Below are 21,814 nucleotides of genomic sequence, written 5' to 3'. Positions count from 1 at the left end.
CAAGGCAGATAATACAGGGTCTGTCCTTCTGATTTATTTTCATTCATCGAGGTCAGTGGAGCCAAAGGTGAAGAACCTACGTATGTAATTGTGATGTTACTGTATGTGCAAAGGTACAGTAGAGGCCATCTCACACGGACATTTTTACATTTTCCTTTTTCCATACATGAAATGTATTTATGGTTAAAGGAACAGGGCACCGTTTTTACATTGAGATATGTTCTTACCTGAGCTTAGACGAATTGATGAGTACCTGTGTGGTCTTTACGTGTGCGCTCAGTCACCCAAAGAGACCAAAGATGTTGTTAGCATTTAGCCTCTCCCAGCATATTCCTATAGCTCCAAACGGGGGTGAAGTTGGAAGCTACCGCGCTCTTCCACGGGCACATACAAAGACCAGACAGGTACGTATCAACTCGTCTAAGCTCAGGTCAGAACATATCTCAGTATGGGAAAACAGAGGCCTGTTCCTTTAACCTTTCCATTTGCCCTGGCCATTTTGTAAAATTGGGCAATTATACAATTTTTCCAATAGAGTAAATGGGGTGTTCTGGTCATCGCTACGGCAACATCGTGAAAAATAGGGTTTCATTAACTTTTTTTTTTACACATCAGAGCAAATGGAAACATTGTTTTTCGGATTGCTTATTTCATAAAATTTTCAAAAATGTATAGCAAAATTACATTTTGAACAGGACTATGGGGTCAAAGGGGTGACGTTAGAAGTGACCAAGCTCTTCCACGTTATCCCTATTTAAATATGTTTACATGAGCAGTTACACGATCCAAGTATAGTTATAGTATAGCACAGAGAATTCTATAGGAGTGAAGATATTACTGAGCGGACGTCGAAGTCCTCCTAAGGTGTTATTATGCCTCACAATATACGTGTACTCCTTTTATCCGCTTAGAAAATCGACATGTTTGATTTTGTGTAACTATACTTGTATCGTGTAAATCAGGGGTGTCAAACATATGGCCCACGGGCTGGATCATGATTTAATACAGACCCAGCTCGGTAGAGCATAAATTCAGAGTATGTAAAAAACAAAGTAAGTCTCTAGCCCCAGTGCGGAGTTATGAATTTTTACAGAATAACCAGAATGCTCATTCTAACCACTAGGGGACATTAAATAAATTTAAAAAAGGAAAGAGTTCCACACGTGTCCAGCAGAGGGCACTGACATAATAAGAGCTCAGAATATGAACAACACATTATATAGCCATGTGGTAAATGGATAGTCTGCTCAAGGGCAGTTGTGGCTTCAATAACAGCTTACCACCACCGAGTGTGGAGTGAATGAATAATAACTACATGTAGTAATTTGAGAAACTTGTGACAAGTTGTCACTTGCAAAGTTGTGGCTTGCAAAGTGCAATACAAGTGTATTATGTGTGTTATTAATGAAGCTACAATCAAGTTGGGGCTTTGTCCAAATCACAGCTTATTGTTATTCATTTATTGAAAAAAAAACACCATGGGAGATGAATTTCACCCCTGGTGTAAATACTTAGGTAACCATGTTATAATAGAGAAGACGTGGAAGAGCTTAGTCGCTTCTAACTGTTTGGCCCCATAGAGGAGAGGAGGAGAGGCTAAATGCTAACAACATCTTTGGTCGTTTTGCACACACAAAGACCAGACAGGTACGCATCAACTCATCTAAGCTTAGGTAAGAATATCTCAGTAGTGAAAAATGGTGGCCTATCTTTCATGGCAGGACCTATCCACATGAAACAAAAAAGTCACAAAGTCAAACGTCTTCTCTCTCTCAGCACATAATGAACTATGTTCAAACGCAATCTATTCCATGTTTATTTATATTAGCCTTTTTATGGTCTATAATATACATCGCCTACAGTTTCTAATATAAGCTGCAGTTTGTTTTTTCCAGGGCGACTGCTGCACAAAGCGTGTATGGTGTGCAAACTATACTTGCAATAGTATCTCTAGAATAAGAAGAAAGAAGATGCCAAAATCCATAGTTAGTGATTTTTCGGAGGTATTACAGTCCAGAGTTAAAGCTAATGAATGCGTTCTACTCTCTCCCAAAATACACTTATGTTTAACAGCCCGGTGCCTCTGGACTGATTAAAACTGTGAATCCTTATGGTTTCTGTGTTTTTACAAAGGAAAGGGGAGTTTTAAAGCGGGCGTCCCATGCAAACAGTCTCAGTGTGGAGTATGCTTTAGAGTTCACTGTGGCCCCGGTGCCGTCTAGACGAAGTGTGCGCATATACACTCACAGAGGGTCCCCATGCATCCTTTACTTGAACCAGGAATAAATCTCCATACATTCCAGCCTCTGCCGCCTTCCTTTAAACACACAAATATCCATAAAGCTGGTGAATGAGCGGATCTGTGCGCTCCAAGTCATACTTAGCTAATGTTTACTCTCATTTGACAAGCTGTGAAACGCCGCCTTTGTGTCAGAACACGCCGCTGCCTCAGAGCTATTCCTCCTCCATTCCAGCGGTATGCTAATTAGCCAGGTCTTAGTCATGTTTGCACAAATGAAACAAAGTAGGTACAGGAAGGAGACAAATTAACACAGTCTCATATCAAAGGCTAATACTACATCCGTACAAGACAGGTTACAAGCGCCTCATATGCCCAGCATTCAAATAACAATGAGTTTTACATTTTTAAGGGGTGCAAGTTCCACCCCAGGACCCTCTCACGCTCCACCCCTGCATACAGTATATCAAATTAAAGCTTTAAGATAAGCTCTATTATCTTCCAAATACTAGAACATTCACAGTTTCAACAACAAAGTACTTTCTCATAACTAAATCATCGGCCAAGCAAGTGAAATATAGGCACACACATTCTTTCCATCTTGGATCGAATAATTATCCTTTGAACTAAAAGGCCATCAGTTCAAATCCAGCCTCTGAAGTAAGGCAATATGCGGCATGTTATGTTTTATTAGAAACCAACAAAATGTAAAAATGTATGAGCTGTATGATCCTGTACATGAGCTTGTCTCTCGTGTTTCCACAGTTAAAGAGGCCAGTTCTGTATTACTCCCAGTCATCTCAGCGTACTGTTAAAGAGGCTTACTCCTCTCCTGTCCTCCTTTAAACTAACCTATATGGCCGGCTTAGAATGAACTGTCCTCAAACTGGACCCGTGCTGAGGGTCGTGCAACAGCAATGAGTGCAACTAGAAGATCATTGGCTAAATAAACGCATAACAAACAAGAAACGCACAGTAAAAATCGCACGGCAGATGTGAACAGTCATATCTAGCAACAAACCCCAAGCGAGCATTCCTGACTACTTGGATTATCTGAGGAATTGAGGGAAAATGTAACTTCCCGTCAGTGATGTGGCCGTTTCTCTGCACTTGAGTCAAAACAGGCTAATCCCAGATCCTAAGCACAGGTCAAACAAACAGCACATAATCAAAGAGATTCTACGTAAACTGCAGCAACTATTACCTTACAAACTCACCATAGCATTCTTAAACATAATGTTGCCTTCACATGCAACACCAACTTTTGTAGCTTTGTAGTAAATCAACATTTTGTTAAAGAAAGTGTGTGTTTGATTTAAAATGGGTTCACGTGCAGTATTTTGATAAAAGAGATGCCAAAAGGGGCTTGTGGGACAAACTTGGCCCAGAAGGTGTCTACCATTTACAGTAGAATTTGGAAATATATGTGCTGTAAATAGGTGGCTGTATCCAGTCACATGGAAATCACTGAACTCTTATTCCACGGTTCATTGTTACGTTGAGCCGCTTTTGGCCATCGAGGAGGACAGTTCGGGCCTTCTACTCTATTCCAGGTAGTGATGAAAGCTCAGACCAAAATAGGCACTTGATTAACACCAATCTGGAAACCAGTGGGTGGATCTTCGAGGTAATGGATTCTATGTGTTGTTTAGATGTTAACTATACGTAGATTGTCAGCGCTGTGTAATCTAATACGAGCACAGTTTCCACTATTTTGTGTAGTTTGTATTTTCTATCAGTAATATCTCTGGCTTCCTCAGGGTGCAGCCGTTTACTCCACATAAAACAATGACACGTCCCCTTACAGTTACGAGGTTTGATCTGCGTTCTGAGCAGTTCTGAGATATTTAGGTTTAAAGTTTTGACCACTCATAGAGAGAAATGGACATGGGTAATACGTTTTTTGCTCATAAATGATTTCAGTTTCAGTCTGATGAAGGTCTCAGGAATGAAACATTGATTTATCCAAATAAACTATTTTTACAAGGTCGGCAGTGTGCGGCGGGAATTATCACTTTTATTCGTGTTACGCTGGGATTTTCTCTCCTCTCCGACAAACCTGCCTTAAGCAATTGATGTGCAAAGTTTTTCTAACGCTCGTACAAACTTTCAAAAATGCACCAATATCTACCAAACTTTTATACTGTGTACAGAATGGGTCCATGAACGATGATATGCGAATAAACCAATGGAACCATTTAACTGTAAGGGTTCTCTAAATGTGGCACGTGTGGATTTGGTCTCTGTTTACTGTTAGCGGCACAGTAGTTTATGAGGTGGTACTTTGTGTGTATTTTGTTGTAGCAGAGAATATCAAGTTAACAAAACACGTTCTTCAATTTAACAGGTAATTAGAGCTATTTCATCAGTCAGCATGAGCAAGCGTATAAATAAACAAAGTTCACCAATCCTCCTTATAAGGTTAGCGGCCAGAGCCAGGTGCTGCTGGTGACATAATCGTGTCCACACACTTTTGATTAAAGGTAAAAAACATTTTCCATCCATAGGTTTGGGGACGCCTGGGTGGCACTTGAATACGCAGATACTTTGAATTATTTCAGATGTACAGTTGTGCTCAAAAGTTTACACACCCTGGCAGAATCAGAACTATTTTTCATATTAATATGAAAGATAACAAACGCTTTTTTTCACTCATGGTTAGTAATTATGTGAAGCCATTTATGGTGAAATGGCTGAGTTTACTCATAATGAAAAATGACCCTGATCAAAAGTTAACATACCCCAGTTTTTAATACTGTGTATCCTTTAACATCAATGACAGCTTGGTGTTTTTTGTGGTAGTTGTGGACGAGGTTCTTTATTCTTTCTGAGGGTAAAGCGGCCCATTTTTCTTGGCAAAAAGCCTCCTGCTCCTGTAAAGATCCTGTCTTGCATGAACAGCACGTTTGAGCAAAAAAAATAGGAGGATATGTAAACTTTTGAGCACAACTGTACATACAGTAATATTTGAAAACTAGAAAAGGCTGTCTAAAGGTTTTTATTTATTTATTTATTGCTGTAAAATGGTTTAAGAGTATTTTAGCTTGAACACATTATCTTTTTAACTTTGAGTCCATCATAATATAACTAATGAGTAGCATCCTTCATGGAGGGCGTTCTCAGGGTAAAAATTAACGACTCGAGGGGTATGAGAAACAAAAAAAGGTTGGCAATCACTGGTCTAAAACACCATGTAGTTTCAAAACAATTGTCTTGACTAATGGCTGACAGCAATTAACTTCCTTTCTTCTAAACAGGGGAAATTCATAACTGAGCAGAATATAATATCATCTTTATGGGCCATTTCCAGAAGCACCCCCCTCACATGGCGTCCAATGTGGCAGGTCATTCATTCCCTTGAAAGCAAGCTAAATGCAGGCATGCTCAGGCTTTACCCGGATAAGCCCCATCAAATCCTTCCAGATTGATCTTTGACACCGTCTGCCAGTGGGATGGGACAAGACATGAGGCACAGGACATCAGCAAAAGGCACAGGACATCAGCGGGGCGGGGCAGAGGTGCTCGTGTTGACCAGTGTTTTTCTGCTGATGACCCCGTGACGGAAAACAAGAGGTAAAAGGATTAGAGGCGAGAGTATAAGAGGCGGAGGGCAGGCGACATCACAGATACAAAGAGCAGACGGAGAGAGGAGCGTTATTCACACGGCAGTGACAAGCGGGCGCCTCTTGAGATATCTGTGACAACAGGTGAGCACTGGCGGGACGGGATTCAGCACCTAGACATGACCTGACATTTACAACTTTGAAGAACTTTTAGGGGAAACACTAAGAGCATTGAAAAATAGAAATGAAATGCAAAATCTGGAACTTTTTGCAATAACTCAATAACAGTAGAGCTTCATCTTTAAATATTGTAGACTAAGTTCAGGGTGTTGCATTGTTTTTGACCTGCTCCTATTTATTCAGACATTTCAAGCTATTATTATGTTCTGTCTAATGCTGGTTTAGTCAGTGATTGAGTTCAATATCTGTTTAGCACGGGTTGATGTTATGCATTTATATTGTTTTATTTAATTTGTCATTAAACTTCGAAAGGGCAAACACCAATCACCAAGGCTGTGATTTGAGCCAGATTTGAACTGTTTGTTTTGTCAAATGGTACAATCTCTTCAGAATGACAGATCTGGTGCAAAGCAAAGTGGTGAGCGGTGCAAACAGGTGTGTGCTCTAATGCCTGCTGCAAAGAGGATTGCCTTGAAGAGCAGCCACGGTGACGGCAGATGGCTAATAACACGCTGGGCTGACTTCATAGATCTCTTAATGAGCACAGAGATCACAACGTCTCTGCAGCACCGCTATGTCCTGGAGCAACGCTGCCGGAGATTCCTGATGTGCATACATGAGACTTGCGTAGCATTGCATGGAGGCCGGATTAGAGGAGCACCCAGTCATGTAGGGTCAGGGTTAGGAAGATCACGTGCATGTGGGCAGTGATGTTTGACAAACGGAAAGGTCAGAGGCTAAGAAGTTGTTCAAAAAAGCCGCAACAAAAACAGAAATGGTTGCACTGTGCGTCAGACCTGTTGTCAAGAAGCATAATTAGTCTGCTGTGGATTTGAGTGGGATTAAGTATCCTCACGTTAATCTGCAGAGTCTCCGCTGATTAGAGAGCGGGGAAACAGGATTAGCAAAGGCCAGGGGAGTGATGGGCTGAAAAGGCCGTAGAGGAGAATGTGTTCAGAATCACAGATTAACCTGGGCCTGTTTTTGCCTTTCTCTTAAAGAGTCTCTACAGAAATGAACGCCGCACCACCAGCAGGAAGTGCCCTGGCAACATCCGCAGGCCCCACTACACCCAAGAAGGGCCCACCCAAGTTCAAGCAGAGGCAGACCCGTACCTTCAAGAGCAAGGCCCCCAAGCCAGGCCAGAAGGGGTAAGGGCACAGCACAAGCCTTTTCAGAGCAGTCCCAGACATTATATGTAACCTCTCTGTTGTGTTCGGTTGCAGCTTCGGTGATGACATCCCCGGCATGGAGGGCCTGGGCACAGACATCACAGTGGTGTGCCCATGGGAGGCCTTCGGCGACATGGAGCTGAGCGACCTGGCCAAATACGGCATCATCTAAAGCTGCTGCCTCCTGCCTTCCTCGCCTCGAATCTGTCCTCCATGTGACCCTGCCCTCCATGTGACCCTGTCCAGCCTTCATCCCAAAGCCATGGCCACATAAGGCTGTGAGCTGCCCCCTAATACCCTCTCGTTCATCTACCTCTGTGCCCTCCACTAAGTGGAGAGGACACGTAATGATGTTTATATTTTTTATATTATTATCATATGTATATAATACTGCCGACAGTATACACTTGATGAATGATTGAATGATGACGAGAAATAAGTCCATGTTCCCTTTCCCTTCCATCCCGTTAGTCTCTTCTCATCTTCCCTCCTCCTCGTACCCTACACCCACCCAAACTCAAGCAATGGACTCAAGCAAAACACTAGTCAACACTAGCCTGTATTTGCTTCTAGCGATCTATTCAAATGTAAATATCAGTCAGACCTTTGTACCTTCTTACCTTTTGTACTTCCTCGCTCTTTTTACTGCACTGTGTCGTGTGCTTGTGGTGTGAACACCAGGGGATGCTGGAGAGTGTGTAACAGCTGTTACGGTGAAAGCAACAATGCACCGCTGCGCCACTCGGAGGAGGAAGCCCCAAGTCTCTCCTGGCTCTGCTTTACTTACGTCCCTGTAGACCAAATAAACAGACTTATGTTGAGAGCACGATCCGGCTGAGTGCACTATCAAATGGTGTGTCCTGATAGCTGCAGTAAAATGTGTTTATTTTAAGTACTTGGGCTCGTCTTTTTTCTGCATGCACAAGAACATGAATAGCACATAATCTATTACACAAAACACGCTGTTATATGGTCATTAATAAATTGTTTAATACGCGGCTCCTCTCCTCAGAGCTGGTTCTAACCCGGGCTACTTTCACTGCAATGCTACTTTATAACACATTTTATCAAGATGGCTAGGTTGTTTTCCTTTGCGAAACATTTAGAGCACAATTCATCTTTCAGCTCTTGTGCAGTTACATGTAATAGAAAGTAGAAAGGAAGATGAAGTCATTTTATGAGAGAGCAAAGTTTCAAAGTAATAGATTTCTCGGCACTATATTCCCGGTTAAGCACAGAGAGCCCCGAGCAACCCTGCTGCAGTTATCTGATTGAAACTGTTTGATGGATTGCTCATTCCTTTTCGAGGTGCTTTGGTGTGGCCCTTTTGCAATGGAAACCAGAGAGTTTAAGTCCAGGTAAGCTATTGGGCAGCGTCTGGGCAGCATCCCTCAACGCTGACATGTGGCAACTGTTTCCATTCACCGCTCCGTGTGACTCCCGGTGCTTTCAAAACAGGGGCCGCCATCATCCTATATACGCTCATACATGCTTCTTTTCAATAGCAACACAATGTGGAAGCGCCCCCGGGGGGATGCCGCCAGCACATGACGTCAAGTGTCACGAATTCCACGGTATTATCTGACACGTCTGGGAGAAACGGGGCCTCCCAAAGCAGCTCACAGGCTGACATTTTTGTGGTTCAAACATAAGATACAATAAATCCTTGCGATAAGTAACTTGTCGAGGTACAAGTTAAAGTTCAGCTATGAGTTCAGCAAAGCAACACGCCCAATAAAGCCAGCAGTGCAAGTGCAGGCATGAGATGAGCCGGCTGTGTAGAGGCTTGCACCAGACAATAGGGAGAAGCGGTTTTGACGTAACTCTTCCCTCAAGGCTCCAACGCCGGCTTACAGGTAACTATGGAAACGGCACCAACATTTTGATGAGTCAACGAGAATGATCGGACTGTCTCAAGGAAGTGGTCAGGAATACCTCACGTCTTATCTGCAGGAATTTGGACGGGGCTTTTGGATTGGGTAAAAGGGAGGTGTGCATGTTTGAGAGAGTGTCATTTTCTCCAGGTGTAAGGGCCCCACCTATGTTCGAACGAGGCAGGCAGGCAGGGAGGGAGGGAGGGAGGAGTAAACACCAAGCACCGGTGTCTGCGCTCTTACCAAACCTGTCTATGGAAATGTGGGCGAGGTGGAGGCAGCTTGGTTAGATATCTCGTTTCTTCGGGGCTTCCCTTGTCAGAGCGTCTTCCTGGTTCCAGCCCGCGACACAGAAATGGACACATGGTCGGGATAAAGAGGAGAAACAGAGATTATCACCCTTGGAGAGTCACACTTTGGGATTATCCGGGGAAAATCTAGATTGAGTTTAAACTACAGAGGGATTAAAGGTGAGTGAGAGTTGTAATATAAGAAATGGACTTGGTTCTCAACTTTGGGATCGGGATAGTGTTGTGATAATCAGATTAAATTAGCAATGAAACAGTTAAGCAGTTAAACCAATTGAGGTATCATGATGTAAAACACTCAATTTACGTTCACATTAAGTATTCTGATGCGTTTATAGGTGCCACGTAGAATTACACATAAATGTTACAAGGCAGTAACTGCTTAAAATTCAGCTCGAGACGCTTACTGATTGTTATAAATAGCTGAATGAAGAGTATCCATAAAGAATTTCCCTCATGAAATTAACCAGATTTGCCACTTCATTTCACACAAAGAGCAACAGTGAATTGAGTGCATCACCTCCAGTGAAAGGCCAATAAAGGTCATCCGCAAATCACTGTCTGAGACAAAGCGCTGCGGCTGTGAGCTGAAGAAAGTGGCACTTTACTATCTCTCCTGCCATAACCATCATCTTCATAACAATGCAAATAACAGAGTGGAGCTACGCTTGAAGAGGCAGAGATGAATAGGATTTACCCATCATTTACGTGATAAACTCTGCCAGGCTGTGTTCAACTGTTATAGCCACTTACTTGCTATTGTTTAGCAAAGTTAATTTCCGAATATTATTTGCGTTTTCTACATGAAGTGTCACATATATATCAAGAGGCCTTCAGTACTTTTGCAACTCCTTGTTCATTATAAATTGTTGCCTTTATTTTGTGTAGCACTGACTGAGCATGAGCATTACCCAGACCCACTGTATGTGTAGTCAACGTTTGGACATTTGCAAAAAGCAAACCACATTCAACTTGTTTACAAATCGGTGTCACTTTTGCTTCCCTTCGCTAGACTAGCCTAAGTGGTACAGAAATGGTCTGTAAGTGAAATAGTAGCCTAGAAGTCCCCTCAGGATATAGTTCAGAGATTCATCTGAAACCTCTGTGAAAGTCTCTGTGGAAAATTACATGTTACAATAAACTGCAAACCTCCACGTGGCCTTCTTTGAGCTTTTAACCATGTTATAGCATTATTTCCTCGTCAACAGCATACCTGCAGCTGTGTTTCACTTCATTCACGCAGCTTTGAGTGATTCTGTCTTCCTGTTTAATTGGGTCTTCTTCTGTAGAAGTGCTTTTAAAGCCCTTAAACAATCACTGAACCCATTCTGAGTTCGGCGTTCAGAATGCATTTATCACGGCACCATCAATATGCTAGCATGCCATTGGCTAAAAACTTGTACTTTGATTTTACGATAGTTCATTCCCCCTTCCGTCAGTGGGGCTCCAAGCAAGAAACAAGATGCAGTCCTTACTCATCAAATGTCTTTTCCAAACATATTTGACTTGTTTCTTAAAGCAGTACTAAGGAACTTGTGTACCTTAACAAATCCTTTTCCTAGTCCCTCTGGGGGCAATACAAGCGTTAATGGGATGATTGGCGGGGGGTGTAAGATGGAGATAATTTGTCTTTTCTGCCAGCGTAGCATTTACTCTCATGGACAATTCATAAGTAAAAAAACACCTGCAGTTACTTAGTACTGCTTTAACCTGGATGTAGAGAATGAAGCTTGGGAAATACTGCCAAGGTGCCAAAGCAAAGGTTAATAAGGCACAAAAAAGCATGGTATGTCTACTTAATGTACCATAACTACATAAAAGTGTACATATTCCTGCTTAATGCTGTTCATATAGAATGATTTCTCTGATCCCAGAACACTATTGGTTTCAACACACTGCAAAGCTATGTTGAAATGAATGTAGTAGATTCCACCTTTGTTTACATGGGGAGTTTTCGGCCAATCACAACCCAAAGCTGTTAACACACGCAGCAAACTCATTCGCCGTTTAGTAAAGTTTATTTAAAGGCTGAGCAGAACCGGATTAGACTATTACTCATCGAGGCTCATGTGACCGGGATTATTAGCGACGAGCCTGTGTGGTTTTATGATGTAGGGTGATAGTAAGCAGTATGTTGCTGATGAACCCTTCAATCCAAATGCTACCCCCCTCTCTCTCGCTCCTCTGTGCTGTTCTCTGTTCTGACATGTTTATCCGCCGTCTTCTTCAGCTGTCAGGGATCCTTTAGTTTCGTCTGCAGGCAGTGACCCGCTTTCACCTCTAATATCTCGCAGCTTGTTTCTCCTCCTCCGGTCCTGTGTTTATGAAGCAACAGGCCATTTTTGTACTTGTAAATGAACACTTTCAGTTTCAACTTAAACATAATAACAAAGGAATAAAAAGAGGGGTTTGATACTTTTTGAACACGCCCTAAATACAGCAAAGGTCTTGCAAAGTAGACAAGGTTGTGTACAAGCAGTTACACATTTATGGCTAACCGTGAGGCACTTATGACTTATCCATCATAGACCACAATGCCATGTTTATTGAGTCACATTTGGCTAATGGAGCTATTATTCCTTCCATGGAAGAGCCTAGTTTGATTATTCATAATGCAGTGGTCACATTTAAATGCTTTCAGCAAAGGATAGTGATTGACCAGTCATGTATTTACTGTATTTTTGAAAGAGATCCATACATTTGTGAAATACAACAGCACTGGAACAGATTATTACTGTTACTGGATTCATTTCCTTTGCAACTCTATCAATAGCATCACATGGGGATATGAATAGCGACGTACGTCACATCTCGTGTATGGATTGTACATAGCCCTTCTTTTCAAAATGAATAAATCGAAGTCAATTTGGTTTTCCTACGATTGCATTGATTATATGACTTGCGTAAATTGATAATAACAGATGTACTCATATGTTTCTCTTTGTTTAGGCGGACAGACATCCAAAGGTCTTCAAGAGGGAAACTAAAGATGGCGCCTCGACTCATATTCCCTCTCCTCCTCCTCGTGGTCCAGATGCCTTTAATATGTCTGTCCCAGTCAAACAGCTCAACAACAAATCAGTCCAAAAACAAGACGGCGAAAATCCGAGGTTGCGAGAGAGGGCTGGACCCCGTGTATCAGTATTTATGCGACCGGCGAGCCGCGTGGGGCATCGTTTTGGAAACGCTGGCGACCTCCGGCTTCCTGCTCTCTCTGGGCCTGCTGACCGGCTTGATCATTTGGTCCATGTGTATGTGCGCGAAGAAGCAAAGCAACAACATCGGTGGCACTGTGGCCTGTATGTCTATGTTCCTGTTGGCCACGGCTGGAATCTTCGCCATCACCTTTGCGTTCATCGTCCGGCTGACCCCTCAGACCTGCCCCACGCGCCTCTTCCTGTTCGGGGTGCTGTTCTCGCTGGCGTTTTCCTGCCTGCTGGCCCGTTGCTTGGCACTGATGGGATTCGCGGCCGCTAGAGGCTGGGGGGAGTTCGGCGTAGCTCTGGGCCTCTTCATAGTGCAGGTCATCATTGCGACGCAGTGGTTGATCATCGTTTTGGTGCGGGATGGGAAGCCGTGCCAGTACAGCCAAGAAGAGTTTGTGATGCTGCTGATCTACGTCCTGTGCTTGTTGGCCATAAGTCTGGTGTTGTCCCTCAATCTCATGTGCCGGTCTTGCATCACGTACAGCTACAGCTACTCCGGACCTTCCAACCAACATGCAAACATTCAGGCCATGCTTCTGGCCTTCACGCTGATACTGTCCGCCTCCATTTGGGTGGTGTGGATCGTCATGCTGACCAGAGGGAACGTCGAGATCGGGAAGAGACCTTTTTGGGACGATCCGGTGCTGAGCATAGCCTTGGTGTCCAACGGGTGGGTGCTCCTGATGGGCCACGGGCTGTCCCAGGTGGCCTTCCTGTGCAGGGGAGTGGACAGGGCCAAGGACGCGCCCCTGAGCTTCGCGGGCTGGACCAGCCCCCACGCCGACACGCCGGGACTCAACAGCCCCAAGGAAGGCAAGGAGAACGGCAGCTTTGAGAATGAAGGCGACAGAAGGGGTGAGGGATTTCTAGTTTGAAAAATGGGACTAGTGCATTAAGGCAGCGCGATGTAACAGAAAATGGCTTTCTCGGTGCATTGTTAGAGATAGACGTTTCAAAAACAAACCTCAGCTCACCTCCCGCTCCATTACCTCAAAACAGTATCCCTTTTATTCTTCAAAGTGCAAACTTATCAAGAGAAAGTTCCAACGAGTGCAGGACTAAAGAACAGTAAAATGTCTGCAACTAAAATACCAGCAGAAAAAGCATTAAACTTGTACTGAAAACTGTAAACTGAAAATTGCTATTATTGCAATCTAAGATCTCATAAATGTAGAAATTGAATGACACGTCCACTTTCTGAATTAAGCTACAACGTCTTGAAACCCTTCCCTAAAACCATCAGTTCAATAAAAACCTGATTCTTAGCCTACATCTTTACAGGCTCTTGCTGTGAAATGGCAAACTGCTGACAAAACGCAGATCGACACATCTAAAAATGTGTCCACATACAGTCAGCGGGACTTTTTTTCTCTCCACTTTTCCGGCTTTTGGAGGGAAAGCTTAGATGAACCCATTTAAGCAGCATGTTTCAAACTTGTTCATTTGGTGAAATCACTTTTAGATTTAGCAAGACTGGAATTGTTTGCGCACAGTAGTTTGCCTCCGCAGGGCTTCCCGTGCCTGCTAAGGGGAAGATCAGCGCTTTTCATACGCCACCGACAAACAAGCCAAAAAAATACAGTAAAAGTCAGTACTCAGTAATGCAAAAGTGAAGAGTGACTCCCCTCTTTAGGCAGCGGCTGCTTTGTACTGGTTTGACCTCATCTAACCATGACATGCTCAGCAGACCACATGTTTTTCTGCTCGTCTATAGGTGAACTGAGGTCCTCATTAGAAAGCATGTGAACCAAGCTTAAGGGCAACTACAATAATAGAAGCGTTTACCATAAATACCTAAAAGCTGATGTCGTTCAGTTTGCCAAATGGCAGCGTTAAATGCGCATTAAAGTGGAGTTAAAGACAAAATCTAAGAAATTAGTGTAACAATTCAATTCCGTTTTGACCTGGGGCTACAGGTGCATTTGGTTAAAAATCATTGCAGAAAAGGAACCCTGCTGAGTGCCGAAAGTGGTTACCTCAAAATCCCTTCATGTGTAGGCAGGCTAAATGTTGTGCGGGACAAACGATGATCCATGGGAGACGCCCAAGGGGCTGGCGAAGCTTGAAATTCCCGTTTTGTTCGAGCGCATTGATCAAGCTGTATCTACTCGCCCTAGTGAATTGAAAATCGTTGGTAGGTTTACATGATGAAGGGCCAGTGCAATTTGTCTCAGCTCTGAGTGTGGCCTTTATGATGAACAGCTTATAAAAGCGATAATGAACTAACTGCAGCGCCTGTCCCTTCAGGCAGGAGGACGGAGCCGTCGCTGCGCTCCCCCTACGAGTCGGGATTCTCCATGACAGTGAGTAAGAAAGTATCACCATTAATACTCTCTCTCAAAGTAATTAAGAGCTGACCTTTTAGCAGCGGAGACGATTAGGCCTAAGTCGTATGATAAAATAGATTGCGAGGCACGTTTATTACGGATATAACAGCTTTGACAGGTCTAGTGTGTGATGTCACATGCCTCTGTGTTGCAGGAAATTGACCCGGACAAAGATTACTCCATCCCACGCCCCAAAACGACGAACTATGAGGAACCCTACAATGAATACTAGGGGCAAAACTAGACTGTTTTTCCACTAAAGATTTAGAAGATATAGTATGTGAATATATAGTACGTGAGTGAGACCGCCAGAGTTTAAGACATTTTAAAGCCTCATCTCACAACTGGATAGAAAGATCTGGGACTCCCTAAATATTTGGCATTTCGTCCAGAGCAGGATTAAGTCAAATACAACCAGAGAAACCGTGCACAAACACCATCTGTAATTGTTATGTTTACATCTTTGTTGTGTTTTCGAATCAAAAGAAAAGCATTTAATTATTCTTCTTTATCTTTCTTTTTGGTAAAGAGCAGGTAATATGCTTTTTTGCTCCCTTTGCTGCCGTGTCAATAGTGAAAAAAACCAAATACTATGTGGCCCACGTGGCTGTAGTGAAGTTATGGCAAACGTTTCTACTCCCTGATGAGAGGATTAAGCCACCGGTGAAGATCCAAAGATAATTCAAAGATGTGCTAGCAGCTCGAAACACAACTTCAGATATGTTTTTAACAAGAGAACAATTTTCGCAAATACCCCCCTTTTAAAACAAACCCTGACCCCAAGACTGCCATATGTATTAATTAAACCATACCGGTATATATCCCAATTCCTAATCCTAACATTAAACCATTAAACAATAAACAAATTAACATTGTTTGAAACTGCTTCGGTGAAATGTCAGACATTTAGGGCGTCTCAGAAACATTTATCATTTCATTTCTTTACAACATTATCCTTGTTATTGTGCAACCTCTAAGTCCGTTCCTTAATACGCCATAATTATACCAAGCTGTGGATGGCCGTTGATGTTGGGCCATGATTCAGTCGAGCCACATTGAAAACCGTGGTGAGGTAACGCCCATCTATATGAAAATCCCAGAGTAAACAAAGACACCTGAGCAGGAAAACAACAGGTGAGACACAGCACCTTTTGCCACCGTTTAAGGGCAAGATGAAGATAAAGGACATGTTTTATAATATTCTCAAAGGAACTCTTGGGTCCCATATTATGGACGGCCTGATCAATACAACAATGCAGCTCAAATACAGTCACTTTTCCTCCTCCAATTGGTCAATCTCGGCGCACTCTAAGTGAGTGACACACAGATTTAACCAATCAAAGTGAAGTGTGGACTTTCAGAAGCAGCAGATGGCTTTGGTTACCTATAAAAGGTAATATAAAGACACATGATTGGTAATACAAATTAAATCATAGTCTAGAGTCTAGACTAATGCTATCCCCACTTTTACTGATACAAAAGTGGTAAAAACAGTTAAGTTAAGTTGTATTAATCTCTGTAGAGAGTTCTCTGCATTTGACCCATCCTCAGTGTTGCATGGGGCGACCTGTAGGAGCAGTGAGCTGCCAGCGTGGGCTGGCGCTCGGAGACCCATATCCATGATGTGGAGTCAGGCTGGTGGTCAGAAACACCTGGCTGGAGGATTAACCTATTGCACATGTTTTTTATAACCTACGCAGACAGGGGGAGAACAAACTCCACACAGAAAGGCCTCGAACACGGGACTTTCGAGCTGTGAGGCACGAGCACTAACCGCTGCCCCACCGTGCCCTTAAGACAAGGATGCAGCTCTGTACCACTGTAGCTTTCTCATCCGTTTAAATAAGAGTCCATATTGAGAAAAAAATCAGGCCAAACTAATCTTAGACTTGAACAATGATAGACGTTCACAAAGAAGCCGCTGACTCACGCGCTTAAAGCTTAAAGGTTGCTGGCACCGAAATATGTTTCCCTGTTTCATTTTCCCCGTAGTGTAAATATTTGTGCGGTTTTGTGTGTGATGTTATTTGTAATCTGCCGGTGCAAGATGTCGGTCCAGAAGAAGAATGAAAAGCCAGAGTGAGTCACGCGCTGGAGTTTCATCACTGGATGCGCTTGGATCTTACCTCGGGCGGCAAATCCACATCAGCGGTGCTCAAAGGGACGCGGAGAGTGCCTTGTGAGATGGTACATAATGGGCCCGAGGTGATGAGGAGGGCGTGAAACTGTCACTCCAGAGGTGCCAAACTGCTGCGCTCACGAGAGGCATCTGAGCAGAGCATGAGAGAGAGGAGATGAGATGGCAGGGGACATGGCAGCCCAGTGGGAGGCTACCATCTCCACGGATTTAACATCTCTGTGCGTTTAAACCCGTGATCTAAAAGTGCGGCGCAGTGGCAGGTCCTAAGTCATTCAATAAATAACCTGTTTAAGAATGTAGAATGTAATTATACTGTACATGTTTACACGTTTAATGTAAATGTAATGGATTGTTTATCATCACTGGTTACTTGATGTAATAAATATGAATATTAAACAAAAAGGTTCATGAATAAGATTATTACAGGATGCAAACACATGTATCTATACTCTATTATAGTATTTAATACAGTCTTTATACTGGGTCAAGGCAAGCTTTAGGATTGTCCATTAAAGGCACTATACCTGGTTTACTTTTCTAGTAATGGAATATTTGGTTTGTCCACCTTAGAATATTGTAAACAGAGACATTTGTAAGAAAAATCTAGTCATAAAGCATTTGGAACAATGTTATGAACCTGCAGGGGAGTTTCTAGCATTTCTGTAACAATGAGCATGAAAAGTGACCCTGTGAGTTGTGAAATGTGCCCATAAACTAGGGCTGAAAGATATATCGTTATCGTATCAGTATCGAGATATGAACATTCAAGATATTAATATCGAACAAGTGACAATATATCGTTATCCTATTGAAAAGAGCAAGATATAAACGATATAGATTTTCATCAATAAAACTGCACTCTTTATTGTTATGCTTGGTTTTCCCCTAAACCATAGTTATATCGATGTCGAGATATCTGGCATAAATATCGAGATATGGAATGTCCATATCGCTCAGCCCTACTATAAACACGTCCCTGTGAAGAACTGTGATAATAATAATAATGCATCGGTTTTATATAGCGCTTTTCTGGACACTCAAAGACGCTTTACATTGCACTATTCATTCACTTCATACCCGGTGGTGGTAAGCTACTATTGTAGCCACAGCTGCCCTGGGGTAGACTGATGGAAGCGAGGCAACCAGTCTGCGCCATCGGCCCCTCTGACCACCACCACTCACACACTACATTCGCTAGGCTTCCTGGTGTTACTAAACGGTCTCCCATCCAAGTACCGACCAGGCCCTTCCCTGCTTAGCTTCCAAGGTCTGACGGGATTGGGCATCGCAAAGGCGGTATGACCACAAGTAGGTTAGGAAAGTTAGGAATGAGTTTGGACCACAACTAGCATTGTAATTTTGTGGCCTCCTCTTTCATTGTTTGTTATAAAAAATAATCAGGCCTATAATAAATGACGTGTTTACAATTACAATTTGCTTCCATTTTTGTTGGTTTTTAGGCTATTTTACCTTTTTTCTACGGCTGGGTTGCATCTTCTTTACCGTGTTTTAAACGTGATGATTGAATAATAGTGAGAAATGGCAACGCTTACCTATTGTGCTGCCCATGACTGCAAACGTCAATCTGAAAAATGTGCCCAAGAGGCCACCAGGGGTCACTATTTATGAGCATTAGCGCTTCTGTAAACCAGCACGTGCACAGTAAAGAGACAACTTTCCCATTTAAAATGCAGTATATTTCAGCTACATCATGTGAGACGAGGCCGGGCTTCAGTGAACCACAGTGGTTGAGTTCATTCACATCGTTCGGCTGCTGCTGTAAGTCTCTGTTCTTGCGGTGACCTTTAGTGACCCCTCCATCTTCAGGTCAGGCCTCTCCCTGCAGACTTAACACGTGTGGCTCTAATCACAGAGGCCTCCATCTATTCTCCAATTAGGCTTCCCTTCAATTACACAGCCAGCGCGTGCCATCAAATTGCCAATTGGCCTCTCGTGCATTGGAGCAATTAGCAGGGATATGAAACTTCCCGTCACATCCAACCCATTTACGGCCATTAGCTCCAGATGCAATTAAAGATTGTTCCAGAAATGGGCCCCTGGGCGGTGGCGGGCACAGCAGTGAGGAAAAGTTGAGAGATTGGGTCGAAGAGTTTTCTCCTGGACGGCGGCGGTAAAGCTGCAGAAGCGCCAAGGCAATACAGAGCTCACAATGTGCTGTAAATAAGCTGCCGCAAAGTATTTCCTATTTGGTCGAGGGTGGCTCCGATAAAGTGTTAAGCTCATGAGATCTAAAACGTACAAACATCGCGAGAGGCAAAACTCAGTTAGCCATTAAAGGTGCATAAGGCAACTTTTCATCCAAAGTGTGCTTGGCCTCAACTGTGCACATTTTCTCCAGTTTGGCTTTACCCAAATCTAAAAGCTCCTTTAAAAAAAAAAGTCAAAACAGCAACAGAAAGAAACGAAAACAAGGATGAAAATGCAACAACATGGCAACGACTCAAATAAAAAGATCAATTCAGATGAGATTTGTAGGTCTTTCAAATGAGGCGTTACACTGGCCTATAGGCTGTGACCTTTTAGATTTGGGTAAAGCTGAGGAGGAGAAAATGCACTTGGTTAAGGCGGGGGTTAAGAGGTTAACATGGTGCCTTTACTTTCTATTATAGTGACAGGGGACCCTAGGATGCCTAGGATGCCACCTAGGCATCCTAGGCATCCTAGGTGGCCTCTAAGCCAGGGTTGCCAGGTCTGTGCAGCCAAACCTGCCCAAAAATATCTGAAAAGCGCAGAAAACCCGCGGACATACGGCGTGGCTGGAATTTTCAATATTGTTTACTAGTTAACAGAGCCCATGTGCTCCTGCGATGATGAGAAACCGCCCCTACCTCCCTCCCTTATTGAAAAAGCAGCTTACAGAGCCTTGGATTTGCCTTTGAAACAGTGATTTTGATCAAAAATAAGATAGAAATAGACAATTTGACATTGATTACAGCAAGGCAAAAAACGTTTTTTGGACCCACGGAATGGCTTTAAAAAACGCCCAACCCTGCTCTAGGCGTCCTGAAGGGACAATAAAGGCACCCATACAGCGGTTTAAGGTAAGGTCAAGAGTTCACCTTTAAAGTTCTAAACACATTTTGATAAATAGAAATTAAGAAAGTTCATGATTCTAAAATTCCACGTTTATATCTAGAAGACCAGCAGTTGTCGAGTTTCAGGATCCACCTTCAATAGTAATAGAAGTCTGTACAGTCTAAGCCAAGACCCAAACAGACCTGGTGATGAAGAACAGTGCTATGTAAAGAGAAACTTGCAAGATTGCGTTGAGTTTTTTCAATGGCACTGATCTGTTATTGCAAATGAACTCTTCTATTAATATGTGGGCCCACCGGTTGAGAACTACTGATCTAGGTGGTGGGCCCTTTTGTGGATCTGCCCAGATACATCATCTCTCTGTTTGAATCCCCTGCTCCTTTATCTAACAGTGGAGAGTCGTACTATTTCAGGCATTCTCTCTCCTGATTGGACAATCTCAGCTCAGCATAACACTGGAAAAAAAACGATAAGGCTTAGACAATCATGGGAAGGAAATAACAGAATGGTTTCTAGCCTGAAAATCCTCGTCTATCTGGGAATGTGGTCTAGCTGCTCCCGATAAGCGGCGTATGCGTGAGCCTAGTATACCGGCCATTGGAGGTAATAAGGACAACCAGAGGGCAACCGCTGTAAAAACCAAACAGTTTATTTAGTATATACATTCAATAATAATGAAAGGGAATAAACTGAAGGCAGACACAAGGATGGCAAAGTAAAACATTGTGAAAATACATGTCACTTATTGAAAAAAAAAGAAAAAAAAATCACTTGGGTAAGGTTTGGTTTTTGGAGCATGTGACGTGAAGAAAAAATGTGCACATGCAATTTAAAACCATTTATAATAAACCCCTGTACAAAAACTCCCATTGGGTCGACTTGAGCACAGTGCAGGGGGCCGAGGGTCAGCGGCTAAGAGTCAGGACGGGGGCCGACAGTCGGGGAGGACGTCCACACACCGCTCTTGCTAGCCTTACAAACAGTGCCCACTCGGATCTTTTGTCATGATGACTATTTATTTCCGTGGGTAGTTTTCATAATACTGCTGCTACTGCCAGATAGCTGTTTGTCTTGTTTTTCTCTCCTAAACTTCCTATGCCCCGTAATGTCTTTTGAGTGGGCCGGTGCTGGCACAGAAATTCATTTTCCTTTCATTACAAAAGAGTGGGTCAGCACAACCAAATTAAATATCTCATGACTGGTGATTACTACAGAGGCACAGAGCGACCATAACTGGGATTATTGGGAGTGAATTTGCAGCTGCTGTACTTTCTCCCGTCGCCTCAGAGTGGTCCTCCCCTGCTGCCTTGTAAACGCCCTCCCCAAATTTCCTCCAGCATTATGAAATTCATGCACAAGTGAAAACCCCTTTCCTCTCACAAAAGCATGCATAGCAACACTTCTGATAATACTTTTAAGGAATAACAAAAAGACGAAAAAAAAACGAAAAAAAAGAGAGGTATACGCGTCGAAAAATACTCATTGGACCTACTGCACACTGTTTTTTTTTCCTTTCCTCCACAATAACATAATTCCTCCTGACTCTGTCCGCGCCCCCGACACGAAAAGACAGTGGGGAACGTGGCTATCCTGTCAGAGAATGATGAATGGCTCAGCTTGTCACCTTCACTGTGGTTGTTGTTCCCTGTGTTAAACCACCCCTCTCGCACAAACTTCAGGATGTTTAAGAAAACACACACACACACACACACAAACGGTGACCACTGCGAGAGCCCCTCTTTTTCCCC

General features: G+C 43.1%; 3 protein-coding genes across 3 annotated transcripts in view; 2 read left to right on the top strand and 1 right to left on the bottom strand.

Annotated features, from left to right (window-relative positions):
- Positions 1–17,318, bottom strand: part of mgp (matrix Gla protein) — a 44,481-nt gene extending 27,163 nt beyond the window's left edge. The window contains exons 1-2 of the mRNA XM_079565184.1: positions 16,996–17,318; positions 7,775–7,945 (exon numbers count right to left, since the gene is read on the bottom strand). The gene's annotated coding sequence lies outside the window, so the exon portion shown is untranslated. The remainder of the gene's footprint in view (positions 1–7,774; positions 7,946–16,995) is intronic.
- pde6hb (phosphodiesterase 6H, cGMP-specific, cone, gamma, paralog b) lies at positions 5,880–7,698 on the top strand. The gene is made up of 3 exons (XM_079564906.1): positions 5,880–5,946; positions 6,984–7,133; positions 7,209–7,698. Exons 2-3 carry the CDS (start codon positions 6,997–6,999, stop codon positions 7,324–7,326), a joined length of 255 nt encoding a protein of 84 aa, XP_079421032.1. The 5' UTR covers positions 5,880–5,946; positions 6,984–6,996; the 3' UTR covers positions 7,327–7,698.
- LOC306969544 (retinoic acid-induced protein 3) lies at positions 9,310–15,169 on the top strand. The gene is made up of 4 exons (XM_079565182.1): positions 9,310–9,498; positions 12,286–13,397; positions 14,790–14,845; positions 15,024–15,169. Exons 2-4 carry the CDS (start codon positions 12,326–12,328, stop codon positions 15,099–15,101), a joined length of 1,206 nt encoding a protein of 401 aa, XP_079421308.1. The 5' UTR covers positions 9,310–9,498; positions 12,286–12,325; the 3' UTR covers positions 15,102–15,169.
- Positions 17,319–21,814: the final 4,496 nt, after the last annotated feature.

Source organism: Gobius niger, assembly GCF_951799975.1.
Source record: "Gobius niger genome assembly, chromosome: 10".
NCBI lineage: Eukaryota > Metazoa > Chordata > Actinopteri > Gobiiformes > Gobiidae > Gobius > Gobius niger.
This window is presented reverse-complemented; position numbering and strand designations above follow the sequence as displayed.